The sequence below is a fragment of the Esox lucius genome, chromosome 24, assembly GCF_011004845.1.
Source record: "Esox lucius isolate fEsoLuc1 chromosome 24, fEsoLuc1.pri, whole genome shotgun sequence".
Taxonomy (NCBI): Eukaryota; Metazoa; Chordata; class Actinopteri; order Esociformes; family Esocidae; genus Esox; species Esox lucius.
Genome location: NC_047592.1, coordinates 19,975,803 through 19,997,443, shown reverse-complemented (window position 1 = coordinate 19,997,443; position 21,641 = coordinate 19,975,803). Strand labels below are relative to the sequence as shown.

The window sequence follows — 21,641 nt, the reverse complement described above, 5'->3', positions numbered from 1 at the left end:
CACAATCATAAAACAAAACATTGCAACAAAGAAAAAATTAACTGACCCCTATTCAAAATCTGCATACCCTTAGTTTGTAATCATGTGTATTGCTCCCTTAAGTATCAATGACAGATTGCAGTCTTTTGTAATAGTTGTCTATGAGGCCCCGAATTCTTGAAGGTGGTATAGCTGCCCATTCGTCTTGGCAAAATGCACCCAGGTCATGCAAAGTCTTTGATCGTCTTGCATGAACCACAGGTTTGAGATCTCCCCAGAGTGGCTCAATGATATTATGGTCAGGAGACTGTGATGGCCACCCCAGAACCTTCAGCTTTTTCTGCTGTAACCACTGGAGGGTCAACTTAGCCTTTTGCATAGGGTCATGGTCGTGCTGGAAAGTCCAAGAGCATCCCATGTACAGCTTTCGTGCAGAAGAAAGCAAATTGTCTGAAAGTATTTTCTGATAACATGCTGTATTCATATTGCCATCAGGTTTCACAATATCCCCTTTGCCTTTAGAGCTCACACACCCCCAAAACATCAGTGAGCCACCACCATGCTTCAAGGTGGGGATGGTATTCTGTTCACTATAGGCCTTGTTGATGCCTCTCCAAACATAGGTTGGGAGAGGTGTTGTCGGGCATATTGTAACTGGGCTTTTTTGTGGCATTGGCGCAGTAAAGGCTTCTTTTTGCCAACTCGACCATGCAGCTTATTATTGTATAAGTATCGTCGTATTGTGCTCCTTGAAACAACCACATCGCCTCCTGAGGTTACCTGTGGGTTTTTCTTTGTATACAGAACACTTCTTCTGGCAGTTTTGGCTGAAATCTTTCTTGGTCTACCTGACTTTGGCTTGGTATGAAGAGATCCCTGAATTTTCCACTTCTTAGTAAGTGATTGAACAGTACTGACTGGCATTTCCAAGGCTTTGGATTTCTTTTTATACCCTTTTCCATCTTTATAAAGTTTCATTACCTTGTTACGCAGGTCTTTTGACAGTTCTTTTCTGCTCCTCATGGCTCAGTATCTAGCCCGCTCAGTGCATCCATGTGAGAGCTGACAAACTCAATGACTATTTATGCTCAGACACTAATTAAATGTAAATTAAAAAGCCATAGGTGTGGGAAATTCACCTATAAATGCCATTTTCACCTGTGTGTGTCACCTTGTGTGTCTGTAACAAGGCCAAACATTGAAGAGTGTGTAAACTTTTGATCAGGGCCATTTGGGGGATTTCTATTATCATTATGATTTAAAAAGGAGCCAAACAACTGTGTGATAATAAATGGCTTCATATGATCACTATCCTTAAATAAAAGACTGTTTTTTTGCATGTCATATTTTCAAAATCAATGCCAACATTTCACAATTTCTGCCAGGGTATGCAAACGTATATAGTTGTGCTCATAAGTCTGCATACCCTGGCAGAAACTGTGAAATTTTGAGTGGAAAAGGAAGGTTTTGAGTGAGGAACATAAGTATTAAAATTAAGAGACCACTGTGAATTGAACGCTTCAGTTCCTCACTTAAAACTTTCCTTTTCAACTTTTTTGGAAAGGAAAGAAAACGGTGCAGTGGTCGCTTAATGTTTTCCGGAGCTCTATATACATATATGTTTACATTCTTTTGTGGTCCATTGGTTGCTCTTTTCTCACAACTGAGAAACTCGAATTTTGCCACTGTGATCACACAGTTAGGTAATTCTCCTGACATGTAAGGGAATAAATTGCTGATTTATTGGATTTCAACTGATTTGCGGGTCTTTGTGTTCTGAGGTACGTAAATGTGTCTTTAATGTGTTCATACATTTGGCATGAGGTTAGGAAGTGACGCTCTATTTCTCTTTTTGTGGACTGTGTGCGCATAGTCTGCCTAGTTTGAAAAGCCATTTCAACATACTAGTCAAAAGAAACTGGTACTTATTTTTTACATTTTTACGGGGCAACTTTTTCAGTTTTACTTTTTAAAGTTGGTTAGATACTAGTAATTACTCCAAAAATATTACATTACTAGTGTTTTTTAACATTGAACTCTATGGGGTACTGCTGTTCAGTTATGGGAAGACAAATCCACCATGAACTTCAACCAGGAAGATGGAAAATTTGAGTTTGTGAGTAAATTAGATTGTTCATTAGGCTTTTTTAATGTATCTCCCATTAAGGGATGATTTCTCAAATATATTTTGAGAAATCAAGGGGGAAGTAATGTACAAATGTTGCACCGTGTGGAGGCTTGAGTTCACTCTTAATAAATAGCTAGACAACTATTCAAAGTTTTAAATGACATGACTTCTGGCCACCTGTTTTCCAGTCTTGGCGTCTTATATATTTCCCCCGTACAGAGGCTTCCTGTTATTGGAACACCAGGCTTCACACTTACATCCGCACCAGCTGTGCGATTTACGTTAGATTGGACTATGTTTTTGTTTTGACTGATGACTACTTCGTATGGAAAACTGCGATGAACTGTAACTTTATAATGAGCTTATTAAGATTTAACGTAACTAGTTGTATCACTAACTATCGGTTACCGTGCTAGCGTGGTGGTGTATCTGCAAACATGACGCGCGCGACGCCCCCTCGAAGCAATGTTTCGTAATTGAGAAGGGTTTATGCAGCGTCGGTTTGCAACAGAGAGGGGTTTGTGTTTCCTTCCCGTTGTTGGCTCCATTCACATGAATGACACTAAGTGCAATTTAACGGAATGAAGAGACAGGAAATAACCATGTATTAGGCTGTTTAAATGGCTGCTCTACCTGCAACGCTACGTTTTGCTTTGCGGTAAAACAGGCTTGATATAGATGACTAGATGTATTTCAACACAACAAAAAGTGCCTACTAGTTACATGGAGTATTAAATCATTACTGAGAAAATAGAAAATATATTGGTTTTTGGTCATTATTTACAGGTGGCATTAGTCCTTACACTCTTTTGCCTCCAAGGTGAGCGTGTCACCCTTGCTGATGTGTGTGATCTCGACTGGAAAAACGTAATATTTGGACATTATCTAAATCTATCCGAGGGCTTTGTTATGTAAGGTTTGAGAATCAATTCCATTTAGGTGGGTGTGGCATTTAAAAGTGCAATATGTAGACATTTTGCTTTGTAATTTGATAAAATGTCTAATATATATATATATATATATATATATATATATATACAGCTCCAGAATTGTTATTTTTTTGTAACCCTATATATATATATATATATATATATATATATATATATATATATATATATGCAATAAGAGTGGAATTAACAGTGATTCACAATGTTTGTACTCTAAGAATACCTTTGCAAACATTCTGTAAGCAGTCATTTTGGGTCTTTTTCATTTGAATAATTCTGTGTTGGTAATTGAACCCAAGACCTTATACAGGACAATGCGAGTATTTTAGCCCAGAGCCTGATTGGGATGTTGAGTTTTAAATAATTTTGATGGCATAGAATGCCCTTCTTGCCTTGTCTCTCAGGTTACCTGTGCTGATGTTCTAGCCTGAGGTAAGTGTCTAGGCAGCACGTTGATTTCTGCTCACGGCATCTGTCCCTTTTTTTGGACAATCGCTCCAAATAAGAAGGCTAAATTGGCATGGGAAACATTTGTTTACATCTCTTTCCTCTCTCATTCCTTCTCATGTCCTCTCTCAGGATGAACGCCACAACACTGAATACCATCATTAACCTCACCACCAGCTCCTCCACTCCAAACCACTCTTATTCTCCTGAAATCTGCTTCCTCCTGGTTGCTATGGCCATGGGTCTACCCGGAAACATTCTAGTAATTCGGACCATCCTGTTCCGCCTTCGTCGCCGTTCCATCACGTCCCACCTCATCCTCCAGCTGGCGGTCGCTGACACGCTAGTGCTGCTCACGGCGCCTCTTTTTCTTTGTCAGCTCTTCAGGGGCGGGGTCTGGGAGTTCGGAACGGCTCTTTGCAAGCTCCTGCACTACATATGCGGCATAAATATGTACCTCAGCATCCTGTTGGTCACTCTGATGAGCATTGACCGCCACCTGGGTGTGGTCCAGCCCTTCCTCTCTATGCGTGTCCGCACCAAGTCTAGGCTCTGGCCCACCATGGTCGTAGCGTGGGCGTTGGCTGTGCTACTGCCTACACCGTTGCTTGCATACCGACAGGTCAAAAATGGGATGTGTAGGACGTATTACCCCACCATTGCGCACAAGGTGACTTTAATCATTTGAGATTGTACCAGTTTTCCATCAAATCTCAGTTATTCCAAATGTGAATACACAGCATGTTGAAGTCAATGCATTTTAACATCATATACGATATGTGTACATTTACATTTAAGTCACTTAGCAGATGTTCTTATCCAGAGACATACATTAGTGAGTGCATAGATTCTCATACTTACCCCCTATTCACTGTGTGGGAACCAATCTTTAATTTGCCATGCTTGTATCAACCGATTCACCTGGGCCCCTAAAATGCTCACTTAACATTTGGCTTGTTTCTTCACCAGGTGAGTCACCATTTGATGGAGACCATTGTTGGGTTCCTGGTCCCCTTCGGCATCATGACTGTCTGCTACATACGACTAGCTCGCGTGTTAGCACCTAACCGTGCACGCTGGCGGCACCCATCCTACAGCAAGACCAACCGCCTTGTTACCCTGATAATTGCTACCTTTGCCCTCATCTGGACTCCATACCACATGGTCAACTTGCTGAAGGTAGGCATGTCTGACCTGAGGTAAAATGCAGTGAACTCTAAAAGCATTTGGAAAGTGACTTATCTTTTGGATGAAAATACCCATAAATTAAAGATGGCAGTCTACACTTTAATCCCGTAATCATTGTGTTATTTCGTTTCCAAAGTGCCAATAATAAAGCATCAGTGTCCTGATAATCCTGTAGTTCACTGTATGTCCATTTTCATCATTAACCTCCTGAGACCCTGTGTCCACAGTTGAGGACACTATGTCTCAGTAAAATAAACCCTGTGTCCACAGATGAGGACACTATGTCTCAGTAAAATAAACCCTGTGTCCACAGTTGAGGACACTATGTCTCAGTAAAATAAACCCTGTGTCCACAGTTGAGGACACTGTCTCAGTAAAATAAACCCTGTGTCCACAGTTGAGGACACTATGTCTCAGTAAAATAAACCCTGTGTCCACAGTTGAGGACACTGTCTCAGTAAAATAAACCCTGTGTCCACAGTTGAGGTCACTGTCTCAGTAAAATAAACCCTGTGTCCACAGATGAGGACATCATTGTTTTCAAATAGTATTTCCTTTTCAAGATTAATGCTTAGATATTATACTTATCAGGTCCTGCTAATCCCAAATAGCTAAGAGAAATAAATGCATACATTATCAAAACTCAGGTCTTAGGAGGTAAAAAATAAGACACATACCAAAATAATACTTTTTATTTGAATGTTTATATTTTCAAACTCTTTTCTGCAATACTATTTAAAATAATATTTAAAAGTATTTCATCCAAACAACTAAGACCTATCCATGTATTAGAGTTATTCATTTTCAAGTACTTTGAAAATATTTAAATACTTTCTTGGAAATAATATTTAATCCCAGGTCTGGGTTATAAACACAAAATGAAGGAAGAAGCACCAATGATGTCCAAATAACCGATTACCACTGCATTGAAAGACAGATGACCGATGAAATGTAATTAAAATCAACAGAAAATATTTTTATTGTCATTATTCACTATTAAAAATGAAATATACTATTTATTTCAGGTGTGGATTGTCCTAAACAGGCCATCCACGAAACTGGACAACTTCTGTCTGAGAGCCAGCACGATTGTCATAGCACTAGTTTTTCTTTCCAACGCGGTCAACCCTCTGCTGTATACCCTGACGGGCTCATGCTCCTCCCACAGTAACTCCGCCTCCTCTCCTGGGAGATTAAAAGATGTGGATGTGTTTCTGGAGAGGCAGGCCTCCAAGGCCGGCAGAAGAACAAACTGTGACGATAGAGAGAACGAGGAGAAGAAATATGGAGATGGCAGAGAACCGATTGGAGCAGCAGAAGAAACGACAACGGTTCTAGTGAAAAGAGAGGAGGATAAACAGATGACAACAGCTCTAGGTAAAACAGAGGGAGATGATGAAGAGTGAAAATAATGCCCAAAATATTACTCAACATTCTGAAGGATCTGCATGCTTTGCACGATATGTCTCTTTTGTGATCTGTGTTGTGGTGATCTTAATCAATAAATGGCAGCTGTATTGTGCCTGAGATGTTTTTCATTTTAATATTATTATTTAACTTTATTTCACAATGTAAGTTGACTGTCACAACCAACCAACCTTCCATGATAGCATTCCAAGCTTTACAGAAATTCTAAATGTAGCAACACATTTTGTTGCAATTACTAATGTATTACAATAAGTGTTACTACAGTTTAATGATTTGAAATTACAATGTACAGTACAGCAGTAAATCTATGACACACAGACACACACACAAACTGACATTATAACAGCTCCCCAACACACATACACACCCACAGAGTCAGACACACACCAATAGAGCAGAGAGAGGCCGACCCAATGCCCCGAGCTTAATGCACGACCTCAAACCATAGAAAGGTGGGGTACATTCCATTCACCTGGAACGTTTGTTATGGTGTGGAAGAAGCCATGCTGATCCCCAACCCAACTCAACACTTTCTATTTTTGTTTTTCAACTGGTTCAGTACGGAATTTTTGTTTGACAGAATGTTCAAGTGGGTTTTACTTTTAAATGGGGAACACAGCCCAGGTTCGGAAGTGGTTCGGCAGGTTTCATTAGGGAACATGACTTTTACATCCTCTGGTGGTCACTTAATGATCTGCAGGACACCACATACGCGGCGCATTCCCTTCTAAAGTTTCTGCGATATAATCCAAATCCACACATCTCAAGGTCAGTAATTGCCATTCTTCAACTGTTTCTCATTGATAGGGCTTGTAACTTTATTGTTTGTGCTAGTTGTTGATTCTAGCTGTTCATCCATGTCTTTCAGCTCCACGCTGCCGACATCTTTCTCTCTGTCTCCACTGTTCTGTTGGCTCTTCCTGGTCGCCGAGTCGTTTCCCGTCCGATCAAACAGGCGGGCCATGAATGCAATTCCGTTCTTCCGGATGTACGACTTGCCAGCAAAAGTGTAGAGGAGAGGATTGGCACAGCTGCTGATGAAGGCCAGGGTCGAGGTGATGGCACGGGAGGATGTCCAGATTTTGTCGAGGCTAGGCGAGAAAAGGGGACAGAGGCGATGCCAGTAAACAGGGTTGTTAGTTTTTTGATAACAATTCAATAACTCGCATCATGACACTACAAAATGAAAGAGGTAAGACAATATGAGTCCTTAATAAAACCCTTTCAGAAACCTTACCTTACTTTAGCTGGACCATCTGGAGTAAGAGCTGCAGCAATCTGTAAAGACGCCAATTATTCATGAGAATAGATTTCACTGTAACTGTTAAATCAACTGTAAATCTATGAGTAGTATATGGTCACCGTAATATAATATCCCAATATATTACATTAATATATAATGTATGTCAACTGTTCTCACACATCATCTGCCACCAGCAGCCCCAAGAAACAAGTCAAATTCTGCAACTGTGTTAATGTTAAAATTAAATGTAATTCTGATTCTGGCTCCGACCTTTTTTCTTAACCCGCTATAAGGGGTGTGAAGCTCTGGTTTCGACTCAAATACATACACTCACAGTCAAACACACACACACACACACACACTCTCACTACCTGCACAATGTTGATGAGATGGTAGGGCAGCCAGAAGACGCCGAAGGTTACCACGATGGCCAGGATGAGTTTTTCACTGCGCATCCTCCTCTGAAACCTAATCAAATCAAACTGCATTTTACCGTGCATTTCCAGTAAATACGGTCAGCATGAATACAATTTAAATCTAGATATGAATGTAGTGAACACAGACATACAGTATAGAACTGAAGAGTGGGGAACACTGACTTTGTTTTTTTAATCCTTCGCAGGATGCAGATGTAGCTGCCTACAATCACTGTGTAGGGAAATACAAATCCCAGCACTGTCTCCAATGTGTACTGGACAACCGTCTGCGCTGAGGAAACAGGGGGATTACTGAATCAGAAGAAAGATCCTCTTGAATTATAGCTTGATTGCTTACCAGATGATTTTTTTAGAGCAATGTATTTGAGCAATAACAGTTTAATTTTTAGAAAAAAAAATTCATGTTAAAATAAAGAACTATTAAAGGGCCACTGCGTGGTCTGAAATTAAAACAATACCATGACTTGTTTCTTTCCTCCCCTCCGTGAGTGAGTGACTGACTGACTGACTGAGTGCCTGACTGACTGACTGAGTGCCTGACTGACTGACTGAGTGCCTGACTGACTGACTGACTGACTGAGTGCCTGCCTGACTGACTGAGTGCCTGACTGACTGACTGAGTGCCTGTGTGACTGACTGCCTGAGTGCCTGACTGACTGAGTGACTGACTGACTGAGTGCCTGACTGACTAAGTGCCTGACTGACTGACCGACTGACTGACTGAGTTCCTGACTGTCTGCCTGACTGACTGTGTGCCTGCCTGACAGACTGACTGACTGAGTGCCTGACCGACTGAGTGCATGCCTGACTGACTACCCCTTGTTAAATAGCGTAGTGGTATGAGAAGCAGAGTTGTGAACTACAGCTCCCGAGTTTGTATCTCCTCGCAGGCGAAGCATTGTGAATTATTCCATGTTGGTGAAAACTTCTTAAACCGAAACCTGAAATTCTATACAGTTATATTGCGACTGTTTCTGGCCTGGAATAGTTCATCTTCAGTTTTGCTAGAAATTGCTAAATTCTTATGATTATTCTTAATGGTGTAGCAGTTATAAACAATGTCTCTTATATGGAAGACCTAAGTTAGAATCGATTGAAAGCAACAACATTCATTATTTCTGGTAGATTCCACGATTCTTTCGTCTTTTCACTTGATGTGAAGTTAGTTAATGTTTTCTTATGCCATGAAATGAAATAACTTTGGCAGACTCGTTTCAAACAGCCAGTTGCAAATGCAATACATAGTGAGAAACATTAGTTAGTTCAATTGTATCAATGTCATTCATGAATGGCCAATTAACTATTAAAACGGCCAGTGGCAAATGACAATTTGTTCAGGATAGAGATAAGAGGCTGTACTGACACCCAGCCATGTACAGCTCTGTGGTGTTAACGACACTGCCTTTCACGCGGGCGACCTGTGTCTGAATCTCGAGGTGGCAACATTTTCTATTGCGGACCGGCTGAACTAGGCTTGCCTAGTCGGGTTATTGTAGGATCACTGGGTCATTGTCATGCTAAATACAACCTCTTTGTTATAAGACTTCTTATCACGGTCAAAGCTGGATCATTGTTGATTCTGCCTGCCACAGGATATTCTGCCTGATTCTGAGTAAGTAATTCATTGGATTTCTGATTCACACCATTTTAAAACTGATATATTACCAGGCAATTATTGATTTTCTGTTACCTTATCCCATATGGAAAATAAACATATTTTTGCAATGCAAAATGTATGTAGAATGTATGCTGAATATATGTCGATAAAATTTAACTTAATTCAAAATACATTTCAGGCATCAAAATGTATTTCACCTTTTATTCTGAAATGTATTTATTAATGTATACAAACATTATTCTTTATTCAAAATACATTTCAGGTATCAAAATGTATTACACCTTTTATTCTGAAATGTATTTTAAAATGTATAAATAGGTTTAACTTTATTCAAAATAAATTTCAGCTTTTATTCCGAAATTTATTTTAAAATGTATAAATACATTTCAGTTTTGTCCAAATGTATTTCACCATCAACAGTGCTCTCATTACAATTGTAATGGATTATAGAAAATACATTACAAAATGAAGCCCATATTAAAATGCATTTTTCAGTTCCCGTGAAAGGAAAAAGATGAAATTGTAATTACCGACGTATTGATTATATCACATTTAGGTGTTGAAACACATTTTATAGATGTGTACATTAACAAAATACATTTAATCTTAGTCACAAATATAGTCTAACGTAACAGGGTAAACTTGGTAATACCACTACTTGCCTCTCCTATCAAGCTATTCCTGTTTGGAGTAGTGGTTATAGCGTGCCTGGCTGTGGAACAGAAGGTCGCAGGTTTGAAACACCACCTTATCTGGTATACTTGCATGAAATATATTTTTTACAAATATATTTAAGCGGCCAATTTCAAACATTTTGACATATATTTACCAAATGTATTCAGGTATATATTTTCCAAATGTGTTCGGAAATATAATTTCCAAATGTATTCAAAAATATATTTAAAATACATTTTTTTTCCGTATGGGATCACAAAAATGCCAAACTTAATGATCAAATAGGAATGAAGAGGACTAAGTTCCAAAGTAGGTTAATAAGTTCCAAAGTAATTTAGTGTTAGTAGCTTAAGTATGTTACACTAAGACTGCGAATAATTTAAAATGCCCGTGAGTCAGTTAGGAATTAAATGTGACACTCACATAACTCGTGTACTCGTGTACCGTGGTACAAACTTTGTTTCTCGTTTGCTGGAAATTTGTGATCTCCCTGAAAAGCAGTGGGGGGACAGATGCGATAATGACCAGCATCCACAGTGCCGCCACCCCTCGCAGTACCCGCTTCCGGCTTGCGAGTGCAGCGACACGACGCGGCCACACCACGACGACCAGACGGTGCAGACTCATCAGCATAATCAGTTGGATGGACGCGTACATGTTGGCCAGGCACATATAGAAGAGGATCTGGAGGGAATGGCAAAAGAAAAGCGAGAGCACATTCTGTACATATTGAAAGGATTCAAGGCAAAAGTCGAGTACTCATTGTATAAAGTATCAACTGTCTTTTTCAAACATGGCAGTCTTAGGGCAGAAAAGGTTATCATTGTTCTGTTGCCATTGATCACGTTTAAGGCCGTTGACATTGCTGCTGCAGCACTGCATCAACCAGTAGCTACATAGCATACTATCAACTGTAGCTACTTAGCATACTATCAACTGTAGCTACTTAGCATACTATCAACTGTAGCTACTTAGCATACTATCAACTGTAGCTACTTAGCATACTAAAAACTGTAGCTACTTAGCATACTATCAACTGTAGCTACTTAGCATACTATCAACTGTAGCTACTTAGCATACTATCAACAGTAGCTACATGGCATAATATCTACTGTAGCTACGTAGCATACTATCAACTGTGCCGTCTGACACAAGAAGGGCTATAATACGACATTAGGCTAGCTGATATGCTAATAAGCCATCTATGCGTTGGAACATGACCATTACTACAGTATATATTATTACACTTAGTTGTATATTATATACCACTAAATTATATATTATATAACATTCAATTATATATTATAAAACACTCAGTTATATATTATATACCACTCAATTATATATTATATACCACTCAGTAATATATTATATACCACTCAATTATATATTATAAAACACTCAGTTATATATTATATACCACTAAATGATATATTATATACCACTCAATTATATATTATATAACATTCAATTATATATTATAAAACACTCAGTTATATATTATATACCACTAAATTATATATTATATACCACTCAATTATATATTATATAACATTCAATTATATATTATAAAACACTCAGTTATATATTATATACCACTCAATTATATATTATATACCACTCAGTAATATATTATATACCACTCAATTATATATTATATACCACTCAGTAATATATTATATACCACTCAGTAATATATTATATACCACTCAATAGGAACAAATGTCCCCACCTTGCACATGACCCTGCCGAACACCCAGGCCTGATTGACCAAGAAAACCACAAAGAAGGGAGTGATGGCCATGAGCGTGCCGTCGGCCACCGCTAGATTGAGGATGAGGAGGGTAGTAACAGAGCGGCGGCGGGCCCGGAGCAAGATACTCCATATGATGAAGAGGTTTCCGGGGAAGCCCAGCAGAAAGGCAAGGACCAGGATGAGAGACCCTACTGTCGTAGAAATGGTATTGGCCACAACGTTTTTGTCCTGGGTGGTGGTGTTCATTAGGTGTGCGGACATGGTCACAAACATGGATGGCGCAGTCGAGAACAATGGAGAGATGGACGTGGAAGGTCTTTGCAGGGACGGAGGGATGCTTTGGTGATTGGGTTTCAGTGTAGGGTAGAAGGTATTGGTTTGGTTGTGGGACATTGCTGTGATCTACAAGACACAGAAAGATGAAAAAACATTGATTTGAGACATTGCCTCATGTTTTACTAAATCAACATCAAAACGTTTTTTGAGGTATTTGTTATAGAAACACTATTTCAAATTGGTAATAATTTCTTAATAATAATCTATCAGTGCTTGACTGAGCTTGTCAGGCTTCCGCTCTTCTTGATTGAACTTGCCTAGTTAAACGAATCAAGAGAATAGCCCCAAGACTGCCAGTCCCATCATAGGCGGCTGGTTACACCTTCATTTCAGATTACACACTCAGATTAATGTCTTGAAGGGAAAATAAAGGAATGTATCAAACACGTAAAGCACATTGTCTTCATGATATCATGACATTCACTCAATGTCAGCCATTGTAATCAAGAATCCTCTCTTCACCAGCAAGTATTGAAAGATTTGAAATAGCATTTGAACCCAGGTTTGATATGATATGAAACAAAGTTAGATGTACAACAGGCCTATGGGACTTTCAAGATGGAGACAATATATTTGCATTCAAGAGTTCAGTAGAAGTCAAACACTGTGGTGGTATCAATTGCAAGTCAAATCAGTGTAGCTCATCGGCCTCTGGAGTGCAGCCAGTTGGAACTGACTCCTTCTGACTCGCATATTGTGGAGTCATTCAGTAATAAATTTGAATGTTTCGAGTCATTTCGTTCATTTGAGTCAGTAATGCTGCTTTGTAAATAGGTTTTAAGAGGAAACTCTTAGCTAAGAACCTTTTCTGCTGGGAGTCCTTCTAGTGGAAAGGTAAAAGGTTTTGTGAGTACAGCCCCTGGAAACCAATATTCAGTAGTTGGGGTAGAACTCTGCTGGCAGCCGTTCTAATAAAACAAGTCATTCGTTCACAAGACTTTTCTACTTAAGTAAAGGCTCTGTGTATGATTTCATATGTGTTTATCATTACAATAAAACATCTATTACTGCATTAACCTAATAATGTGTCCAATTATCGGTTACAAACGTCTTTATAATGCTACTGTTTGAAACTATTTCATCTCATGAAGATGAGATGATGAAACTATTTCTCTTTGTGAAGGTAAAACTAACAACTATTCCGTGGTTGGGTAGAACTCAGCTGTCAGTCGTTGAAATGAACAAAACAACTGTTCAATTGAAGGATAATACTGACAGAGTCAGAGTCTTTTTACTCAGGGAAAGGCTCTGTGCCCTTTTTCATCTGTGTTTATCATGACATCGGTAATCAACTAGCTAAACTACTTATTATATTCTGTGTTCAAATATCATTTATACAGCCCTGAAAAAACAATACATTACAAAAGCTGTCATGCTATTTGAACTTCTCAGACACATCAAGCGTCAGTGATGTTATTTAACTATTCCTTGCAGGCTAGTCTCAAGAACATTTCATAGACATCTTCTTTGAATAAATAACTAATCGGACTATTAGTCAAAACATTTGACCTTTCTGTGAAGAATTGTTAACATATTTTGTAAGGTAACATTTGTAAAGGATGAAAGGAATTATACTGCCCTTATAAATAGTTGTTTCCTCAATTTTGGATACATTATAAACAATTCATAGGTTATTATCCTGCATTGGTGTAGGAACACCAGACTGCTTGCCAAACAGTATATATACATATAGAGCTCCCAAAAAAAATATATATACATATACAGCTCCCAAAAAAATATATACACATACAACTCCCAAATAAATTATATATACACATACAGCTCCGGAAAAAAATTACTTTCCTTTTCAACTTTTTTGAAAAGGAAAGAAAAAGGTTCAGTGGTCTCTAAATTTTTTCCGCAGCTCTCGAATAAATTTAGAGACCACTGCACCTTTTTCTTTCCTTTCCAAAATAGTTGAAAAGAAAAGTTTTGAGTGAGGAACAGAAGCTTTCAATTAGCAGTGGTCTCTTAATTTTAACACTTCTGTCCCTCACTCAAAACCTTCCTTTTTTGGAAAGGAAAGAAAAAGGTGCAGTGGTCTCTTAATCAAATTTATCAATCAATCAAATGTATTTATAAAGCCCTTTTTACATCAGCAGTTGTCACAAAGTGTTTTTACAAAACACCCGGCCTTAAACCCCAAGGAGGAAAAAACAGTAGTGTTGAATTTCAGTGGCAAGGAAAAACTCCCTAAGGCCGAAATGTAGGAAGAAACCTAGAGAGGACCCAGGCTCAGAGGCTTGACTACTGACTAGATATTAAGAGTACAAATTGTAATAATTAATAAATGCATGTGGGCTGAGTCCAGAGTCTATTTAAACTTAGTCCAGAGCATGACCAGATGGACAGGGAAAGGGACAACACAGGGGAGGGAGGAGGTTTCAGCACAGTGGCAGCTGAAATCGTCAGGTATCGTCTCGATCTGCAACACAACCAGGAGGACTTTGGACAGGGAAAGTAATGGGTCTTTCAAGCCTGGTACTCCTCAGGTGTGGGCCAAGACCTCATGTCCTCCTAAATTTAAAACGTCAGGAGACAGGGAAAATTGAGAAAATGCATTCCTTAGATCTACAGGGATTTATAGTGGAGAAAGAGAACTGATCCGACTCCCTCAGCACAATAATATATCAGCGTAGGACCTTGGGGCTGAGACAGGGGGGTCCAGTGACACTGTGGCCCTATCTGGGGGAGGCCCGGGACAGCGCCCAACAGGCAGAAAATCAATCCACCCACATTGCCAACCATCAACCAAAGGGACCCCCATCAACCGCAACCACCCTGAATGAGGGCAGAGTATTGCCAGCAGAGTACAGCCCAATTGTACAAGTGCTCAACAGAGAGACAACAACAAGCCAGTTACTCTGCCCCCAAATGGCATTGGAGGGAAGGCATCCCAGTCGCGATGAGAGCCCACCTGGCAAGACAGCAAGGGTGGACGGTATCAAGCATTCTGGTACCCTTCACGCCCCTGGGCCATGCTACACCTAATCATAGACTGTGCTGTAGAGAAGAGTCTTTAGTAGACACTTGAAAGTTTGCACTTCTAACCTTAATTGGCAAATCATTCCACAATAGTGGAGCTCTATTAGGGAAGGCCCTGCCTCCGGCTGTTTGTTTAGAAATCTAGGTACAATTAAAAGGCCTGTATCTTGCGATCGTAGGTTACGTGTAGGTATGTATGGCTGGATCATTTCAGCAAGGTAAGTAGGAGCAAGTCCATGAATTGATTTATAGGTTAAAAGTAAAACCTTAAAATCAGCCCAAACCCTAACAGGCAGCCAGTGTAAGGACGCTAGGACAGGAGTAATGTGTTCACATTTTTTGGTTCTAGTTAGGATTCTAGCAGCCGTGTGCAGCACTAATTGAAGTTTATTTATTGATTTATCAGGGTAACCGGAAAGAAGAGCACTGCAGTAATCTAATCTGGAAGTAACAAAAGGACAGGACATTTCTGATTTTTGCAATGTTTCGAAAATGAAAATAAGCAACTCTTGAGACATATTTTAGATGTTTGTCAAAGGAGAGGCCACGGTCAAGGGAAACGCTGAGGTTTCTAACAGTTTTTTGGGATATGACCTGCAGCCGTCAAAGGTTCACAGTGAGATCTGCCAGCAAAGCTCTTTGTTTCTTGGGTCCTAAAACGAGCATTTCTTTTTTTCTTGAGTTTAAAAGCAAGAAATTCTCTGTCATCCACTTACTAATATCTGAAACACATGCTTCCAAAGTAGCAAATTTTGGGGCTTCTCAATGCTTCATTGAAATATATAACTGTGTGTCATCAACATAACAGTGAAAATGTACACTGTGATTTCAGATTACATCATCCAGAGGCAGCATATATGGTGAGAACAATAATGGGCCCAGAACCGAGCCTTGAGGAAAACCAAAACATACCTTTGATTAGTCAGAGGATATGCCGTCCACACATACGAACTGATATCTTTCAGATAAATAAGATTTAAACCAGGCTAGAACATGTCCATGTAGCCCAATATGGGAGTGATCAATAGTGTAAATTATTTTCCAGAGCTGTAAACATGCCTTTATGATGTTCCTGCCTTGATCTATTTTTCTCTGCAGATGTACATAGAAGTTGATTGGATAACTGAGGCAGAGAACCGGGTATGAAGCAAGTGATCATGTTGTAGAAATCCACTGCCAAACATTTGAATGAACGATACAGTTCATTAGAAAAAAGGACTCATGAGTCCAAAGTTACTAAAAAGATTTGTTCAAAACGAACGAATCATTTGTGAACTGCACATCACTAGCGACAAGGATCACATATTCTAAAACACACATAGGCAACCCTGTACTAGACTTAGTCTAGATCTACATGCAGTGATTTGGGCATTAGCCCATTGGGACATTGGTGTCTGCACACCACCCAGGTGAATTAGTTAAGTGTTGTCTCTTGGTTGAGGATGGGTAATGTTTTGATGCTCGAGTCCCAAATCAACACAATTGGATAAGAAAAGGTCGAAGCCATCAGATGCCCAGTTTAGGAAAAAAGTGGAAAGAAGAGCAGAAACGTGCAAAAGATGAAGGAATGCAGCTATGTCTTCGCTTTATGAGTAGACTATAATATTATGCATGTGATGAAAGAGGCTAGTATAACACATATTTGTTAGCCTAGGTTGCTTGCTATGCTATTACACACAAGGCAACAATATTCAGTTTTCTGTCTAGCTTACATAACATATAAAATGTCACATAGTTTCATTATGATAATGTGTGTAGCCTGCAGCAAAACGGTTTTAACCTAACTAGTACAATACTGATTTTATTGAGTGGATATCCTAAAGGTTTTTAAAGGTTTATGCAGTAGCTTTATTTGTGTATTTGTTGTTAGCAATAGGGTCACAGTGTTATAATTCTATTATCTTTTTTATTTGTATTTATATATTACAATTTGTTTCTCTTACTACATTTTTATATTAATGAGTGTTATTTTTGTATATATCTTCATATTTGTATGGGGGTTTGCTAAACGGGGGTTCGCCCTGGGAGCCTTACAAGCTAGAACCCCCACTGAGCTGTAGGCTACAACAACAATATTGAACCGAGCCAAAACAGAGGAGAGCATAATTAAGGAAAGGACAGTTCAGGAGGCATCAGAAGGAATACCCAGGAAAGAATAAAACACCAGTGGATTAATGTGCGCTTGGTGGGATTTGCTAATGGAGAAAACATAAATGCAAGCCATTATATGGGTTTGCTAAGAAAACATGTACGGGGGCAACCACAGAGGTTTGCTAATGGAGAATACATGCAGTTAACAATATACATTTGCTAATGAAGAATACATAGATGTGGAGATTGGAGGTTTACTTATGCAGAATACATTCCTCAAGTGTGTACCAGCTGTGTGCGTGTTGTGTACATGTGTAATGCTACACATTGGCATTACACATGCCAATGTACAGGCAAAGTGAGCACAGAGGACTTTAATTAAAAAACTAAAAGATGACAGAACTTGAAAACAGAAATATAAAAAACAGGACAACATACAATGTTGTCTAAACAGTTTTTGTTTTTACTTCAAAAAGGTTTGTTTTCATTACTGTATTTATTTACCGTAAGTTTTTGCTGAAACAATGGGAGAAGCTGTTTCACACACGTAGGAGAGTTGAGGGATGATAACACATTTCTCTGCTTCACTCATTCCTAACAAGACCAGACTTGAGTGGCTAAGCAAACACAACGTTTGTGGTTACCGTATTTATTTAATGATACTCAGGGCCTTGCCTTTTTGGGTATATGGGCGGGATTTATGTCGGCCGACACTTCACAGTAAAAAAACATAACAGACGATTCATACATTATAAAGTTCATTTCAAACAATTCTACAAATTATTTTATGTGGCATGGAGAACATGTAGCATGTTTATATCAGGTTTACTGTCAATACACAAATAGCCATAGGGTGAAGAGAAATTAAAGCAATCGTATTACAACTGTACTTGTCTTTTCATTCAACCATTGGTAACAACTTGCAGCGGGTCACTGCTGATCATTCTACAATCCTTAAAGGCATGTTTCAAATGTTACCGACTGGAGTCTCCTATAGCTACAATTAAAAGGGTCAGACAAAAATGCTTCACTAATGATTTGTAAATTTAGGATTATAAATATTTGTATTTGAGTTATGTTTAATCAATCGTTGATAAATATTTACTAATCCTTCATTAATGCTTTATTAAGTGTGAACATACATTAAATACGCTACAACAGTTTGAGTAATGCCAATATTCAAATATCTACCAACCAAATAAATGTTCTCCTGAAATGAACAATAAAAAAAATTGAAATGTAAGCTTTTTGATGGAGATATTTTTTTTTTGTCCCATTTTCACAATTTTCACAAGTGTCCTATTGATTCATCCCTCACCCTACAACAAAACCCAGTGCTGGACCTAGAACCACATAGATACAGTAGCTGTCTTTTTTCATGTCAGTGGATTTTGGAAGGGCAATCACATGCAGGGCAATGCTAAGAGAGAACTTCCCAGGGTAGGCTTAGCATTACTCAGAACAGCGTGTACATGTGCTGTAAACAAAGCTGAATCACAAGGTCAGTGTCAACTCCATGACTAATTGCTGCACATCCCGGCTTCACTAAACGATACGATTAGAATCAACAAGAGGGTCTGACAGACAATTAACCATTCTCACTTATTTTCGAACAGTGAATCCGAATAAACTTTTTTGAGGATAGGGTGTTATTTGGAATAAATCCTGTATCATGATGTTTGGTGGGAACAGGGCCATCGTCACTGTCTAAATCTATACAACCGTTTAGATTGCAACACGGCGTCGTTTCGACACGTCTTATCTCATCGGCGACACCTGTCATCGTCATGACACCCGCACATTTGCAAACCGACACATACACTGTGTTCCTGTCTAAAGGGAAATATTATGCACATAGCATGTCTAAAGGGAAACATTATGCACATAGCATATGTCTAAAGAAACATTTATTCACCTGTTGATGTCTATTAAGTAATAGACCTATTGCAAGCCAATACATGTCAAACATATCTTTGCTTTGACTCAGTAGATGAACACACCTTATAATCTAAAACACACGGACGCAAGCACACACCCACAGAAACACACACACGCACGCACGCACGCACAAACTAACCTCTAAATATTTCGCAGATATAGTTTTTCCTTTTACTTCTGACAGTGTCAGGCAGTAAATTTTGGCAGAGGGTGTGGGTGTCAAGCCATTCAATGACAGCCATTCATGCATCAAGGAAACGCTGCTTAGAAATGCTGCTAGGCTGGCTAACAGGTAGCGTGAGAGAACTGAGGTATCGGGAAGTAAACGGCCCAGGGAGACTTCAGTAAATTCTCTTGCAGTGCGGAGAATTTTCGCAGGAAAAATACATGTTCAAATGGATAGTGTATGTAAACCAATCTGAATAACGTCCACTAATATAGAGCAACATTTAAGATACAAAATGACTAGGATCAATAGAGCAAAACCGGTTAGGACTGCTCCGAGGCACAACAGAACATCTATAGGCACATCCACAAATACGTTTCTCTCTGATTCTACGAGTTGGTGTCTGACGCACATGAGTTGGCATTGACAACAGCCGGTCACTGTAGGTTTCCTGAACCCCTTGAATTACTATTTGCACTCACATGTAATTGTCCCTAGGGCCCAGGCTAATGTCTGTATGCATCAACGGGATCAGAGAAAAGTGGTCCACACAGTCAATGTTAGGTGTCTTCTCAAAGGCTAAACTGATCCTATATCAGTCGCAGACAGTGAATGTTTATTCTGAGACACATGGACCACTAATGACTGAACATTCATATGTCTTTGTATATTTACAGCATATTTGTTATCCGAGGGTACAAATAGCTCCTGTTAGTGCTTCACTATTTGCTATTGCCATTAACTGACAGGAGCAGAGTCAGGAGGGATGTGGGGAAAGAAATTGCAGGAATAGGTACTCACCTAAATATCCCGGGGTAGTTAAAGAGACGGAGAAGACAGAGATGGATGAGACCGCCTTTATTTCCTTTCTTCCAGTGTATATGGCAATTATCTTTTTCCTACTTTCCTTGATGCTTTATCCTCATGAGTTCTCTCCTATTTATCCTGTTTTCTCTCTTCCTCTAACATCCACTCACGCTGTCATTCGGTGACTGGCATAGCTGTTTCGAGTCCAACTGACACGCTTGCTGTAACTTGTAGCAAGTGAAGGGGAAGGAGGGGCCCTGTGCGCCCCCCTCTCTGCGTTCCTCTGTCTTCATCCACTCCTTATCATACTTGAGATAACACATTTTTGTGTCAACAAAGTGTACACACATCCAACTTAGTTTTAAAACTGATTTAAAATATTAACATTTTCGTCACAAACATTTTAAATATTCAAATATTTTGAATTTTATCATTGAAAAAGAAAGTAGCTGAATATTGGAATTTATTAGAAAAAACATTTGGAAAGTGTCTGAAAATACTAATATACAATAAATTCATTTTGAGCAAATAATGGTTGACTAAATAATACAATTAAAATGTTCATATGCCTAAGTAAGTAGTTCTTTTTGAAAGTCCACCAAGGTGTTGAAATGATGACTTCCAGCTTTAGACAGACAGACAGAGTGGGGGTGGGGGCGAAAGAGAGAGAAAGAGACCTTTTCAAACTGATAAAAAATAAGATTAATGTGAGACAATCAAAGTGACTTCTGAGTAGAATCAATAGCAATTGATGGTTACAATCTGAGAGAGTACAAAGAATTGCAAAGCAATATATTAACTGCCTAAATAGTTGCATCACTTAAATTTCTTTCACACTAGATTCTGTATTTGAAACAATGCATGTCTAACATGATTTTAGAAAACCAAGAAAGCTACTTTATTTTTCATGTTTGTCTGTTTGCTGAACATCGCCATCTGTTGGAAAGGTTTATGATGACTATTATCAACTGATCAGACAGGGGCACACTAAAGTTTTTTCAGATGTAAGCTGTGACATTTTCAGATAGTTAAAAAATCTAACATATTTCCATCAAACTGAATCTGTTGTACATTGACGCGCATTGCTCTTAGTTTTGAAATAAATCTCTTCACTCTTGTTGAAACAGGCTACAGTATATTACTTAAATCGGAATACTATAAAATGATAATAAATGTTATTAAGCCTACTGGTTTCAAACAGGTTCGTCTCCGAATGACTTTAAGAACATGCAATACAAATGATCATGTATGTTACTGAAACGCGAGGGGAATATTATCATGATGATGACTATTATGATAAAAAGACTATTGTGATAATACAAAATTGAAAATCTAACATAGGCCTACTGTATGTAACAAATGACTCCCCTATACAGTAACCTAAACATGAAACCAAGCAGTTGTTGGGATCTTTATTAAACTTTTGGGAAACATCGAAGTAAAGATAGTTTCAGATTCACACATCCACACAT

At 38.8% G+C, this 21,641-nt stretch overlaps 2 protein-coding genes across 3 annotated transcripts; one reads left to right on the top strand and one right to left on the bottom strand.

The window, feature by feature from the left end:
• Nucleotides 1–1,823: 1,823 nt before the first annotated feature.
• Nucleotides 1,824–6,211, top strand: LOC105007984 (leukotriene B4 receptor 1). 2 transcript variants are annotated; one of them, XM_010867146.5, is made up of 4 exons: nt 1,824–2,095; nt 3,634–4,171; nt 4,471–4,680; nt 5,858–5,944. In XM_010867146.5, the coding sequence occupies exons 1-4, from the start codon at nt 2,079–2,081 to the stop codon at nt 5,858–5,860; spliced, it is 768 nt and encodes a 255-aa protein (XP_010865448.2). In that variant the 5' UTR covers nt 1,824–2,078; the 3' UTR covers nt 5,861–5,944. The 2 variants fall into 2 exon arrangements, with proteins under 2 accessions (XP_010865448.2, XP_012988370.2); XM_013132916.3 differs by having other exon boundaries at nt 1,837–2,095; nt 5,715–6,211.
• Nucleotides 6,212–6,308: 97 nt separating this feature from the next.
• LOC105007988 (leukotriene B4 receptor 1-like) lies at nt 6,309–20,373 on the bottom strand. The gene is made up of 7 exons (XM_010867152.5): nt 20,164–20,373; nt 11,823–12,248; nt 10,514–10,774; nt 7,960–8,063; nt 7,732–7,828; nt 7,355–7,395; nt 6,309–7,208 (listed from the first exon to the last, which is right to left on the bottom strand). Exons 2-7 carry the CDS (start codon nt 12,237–12,239, stop codon nt 6,887–6,889), a joined length of 1,242 nt encoding a protein of 413 aa, XP_010865454.2. The 5' UTR covers nt 12,240–12,248; nt 20,164–20,373; the 3' UTR covers nt 6,309–6,886.
• Between the last annotated feature and the right edge of the window lie 1,268 nt (nt 20,374–21,641).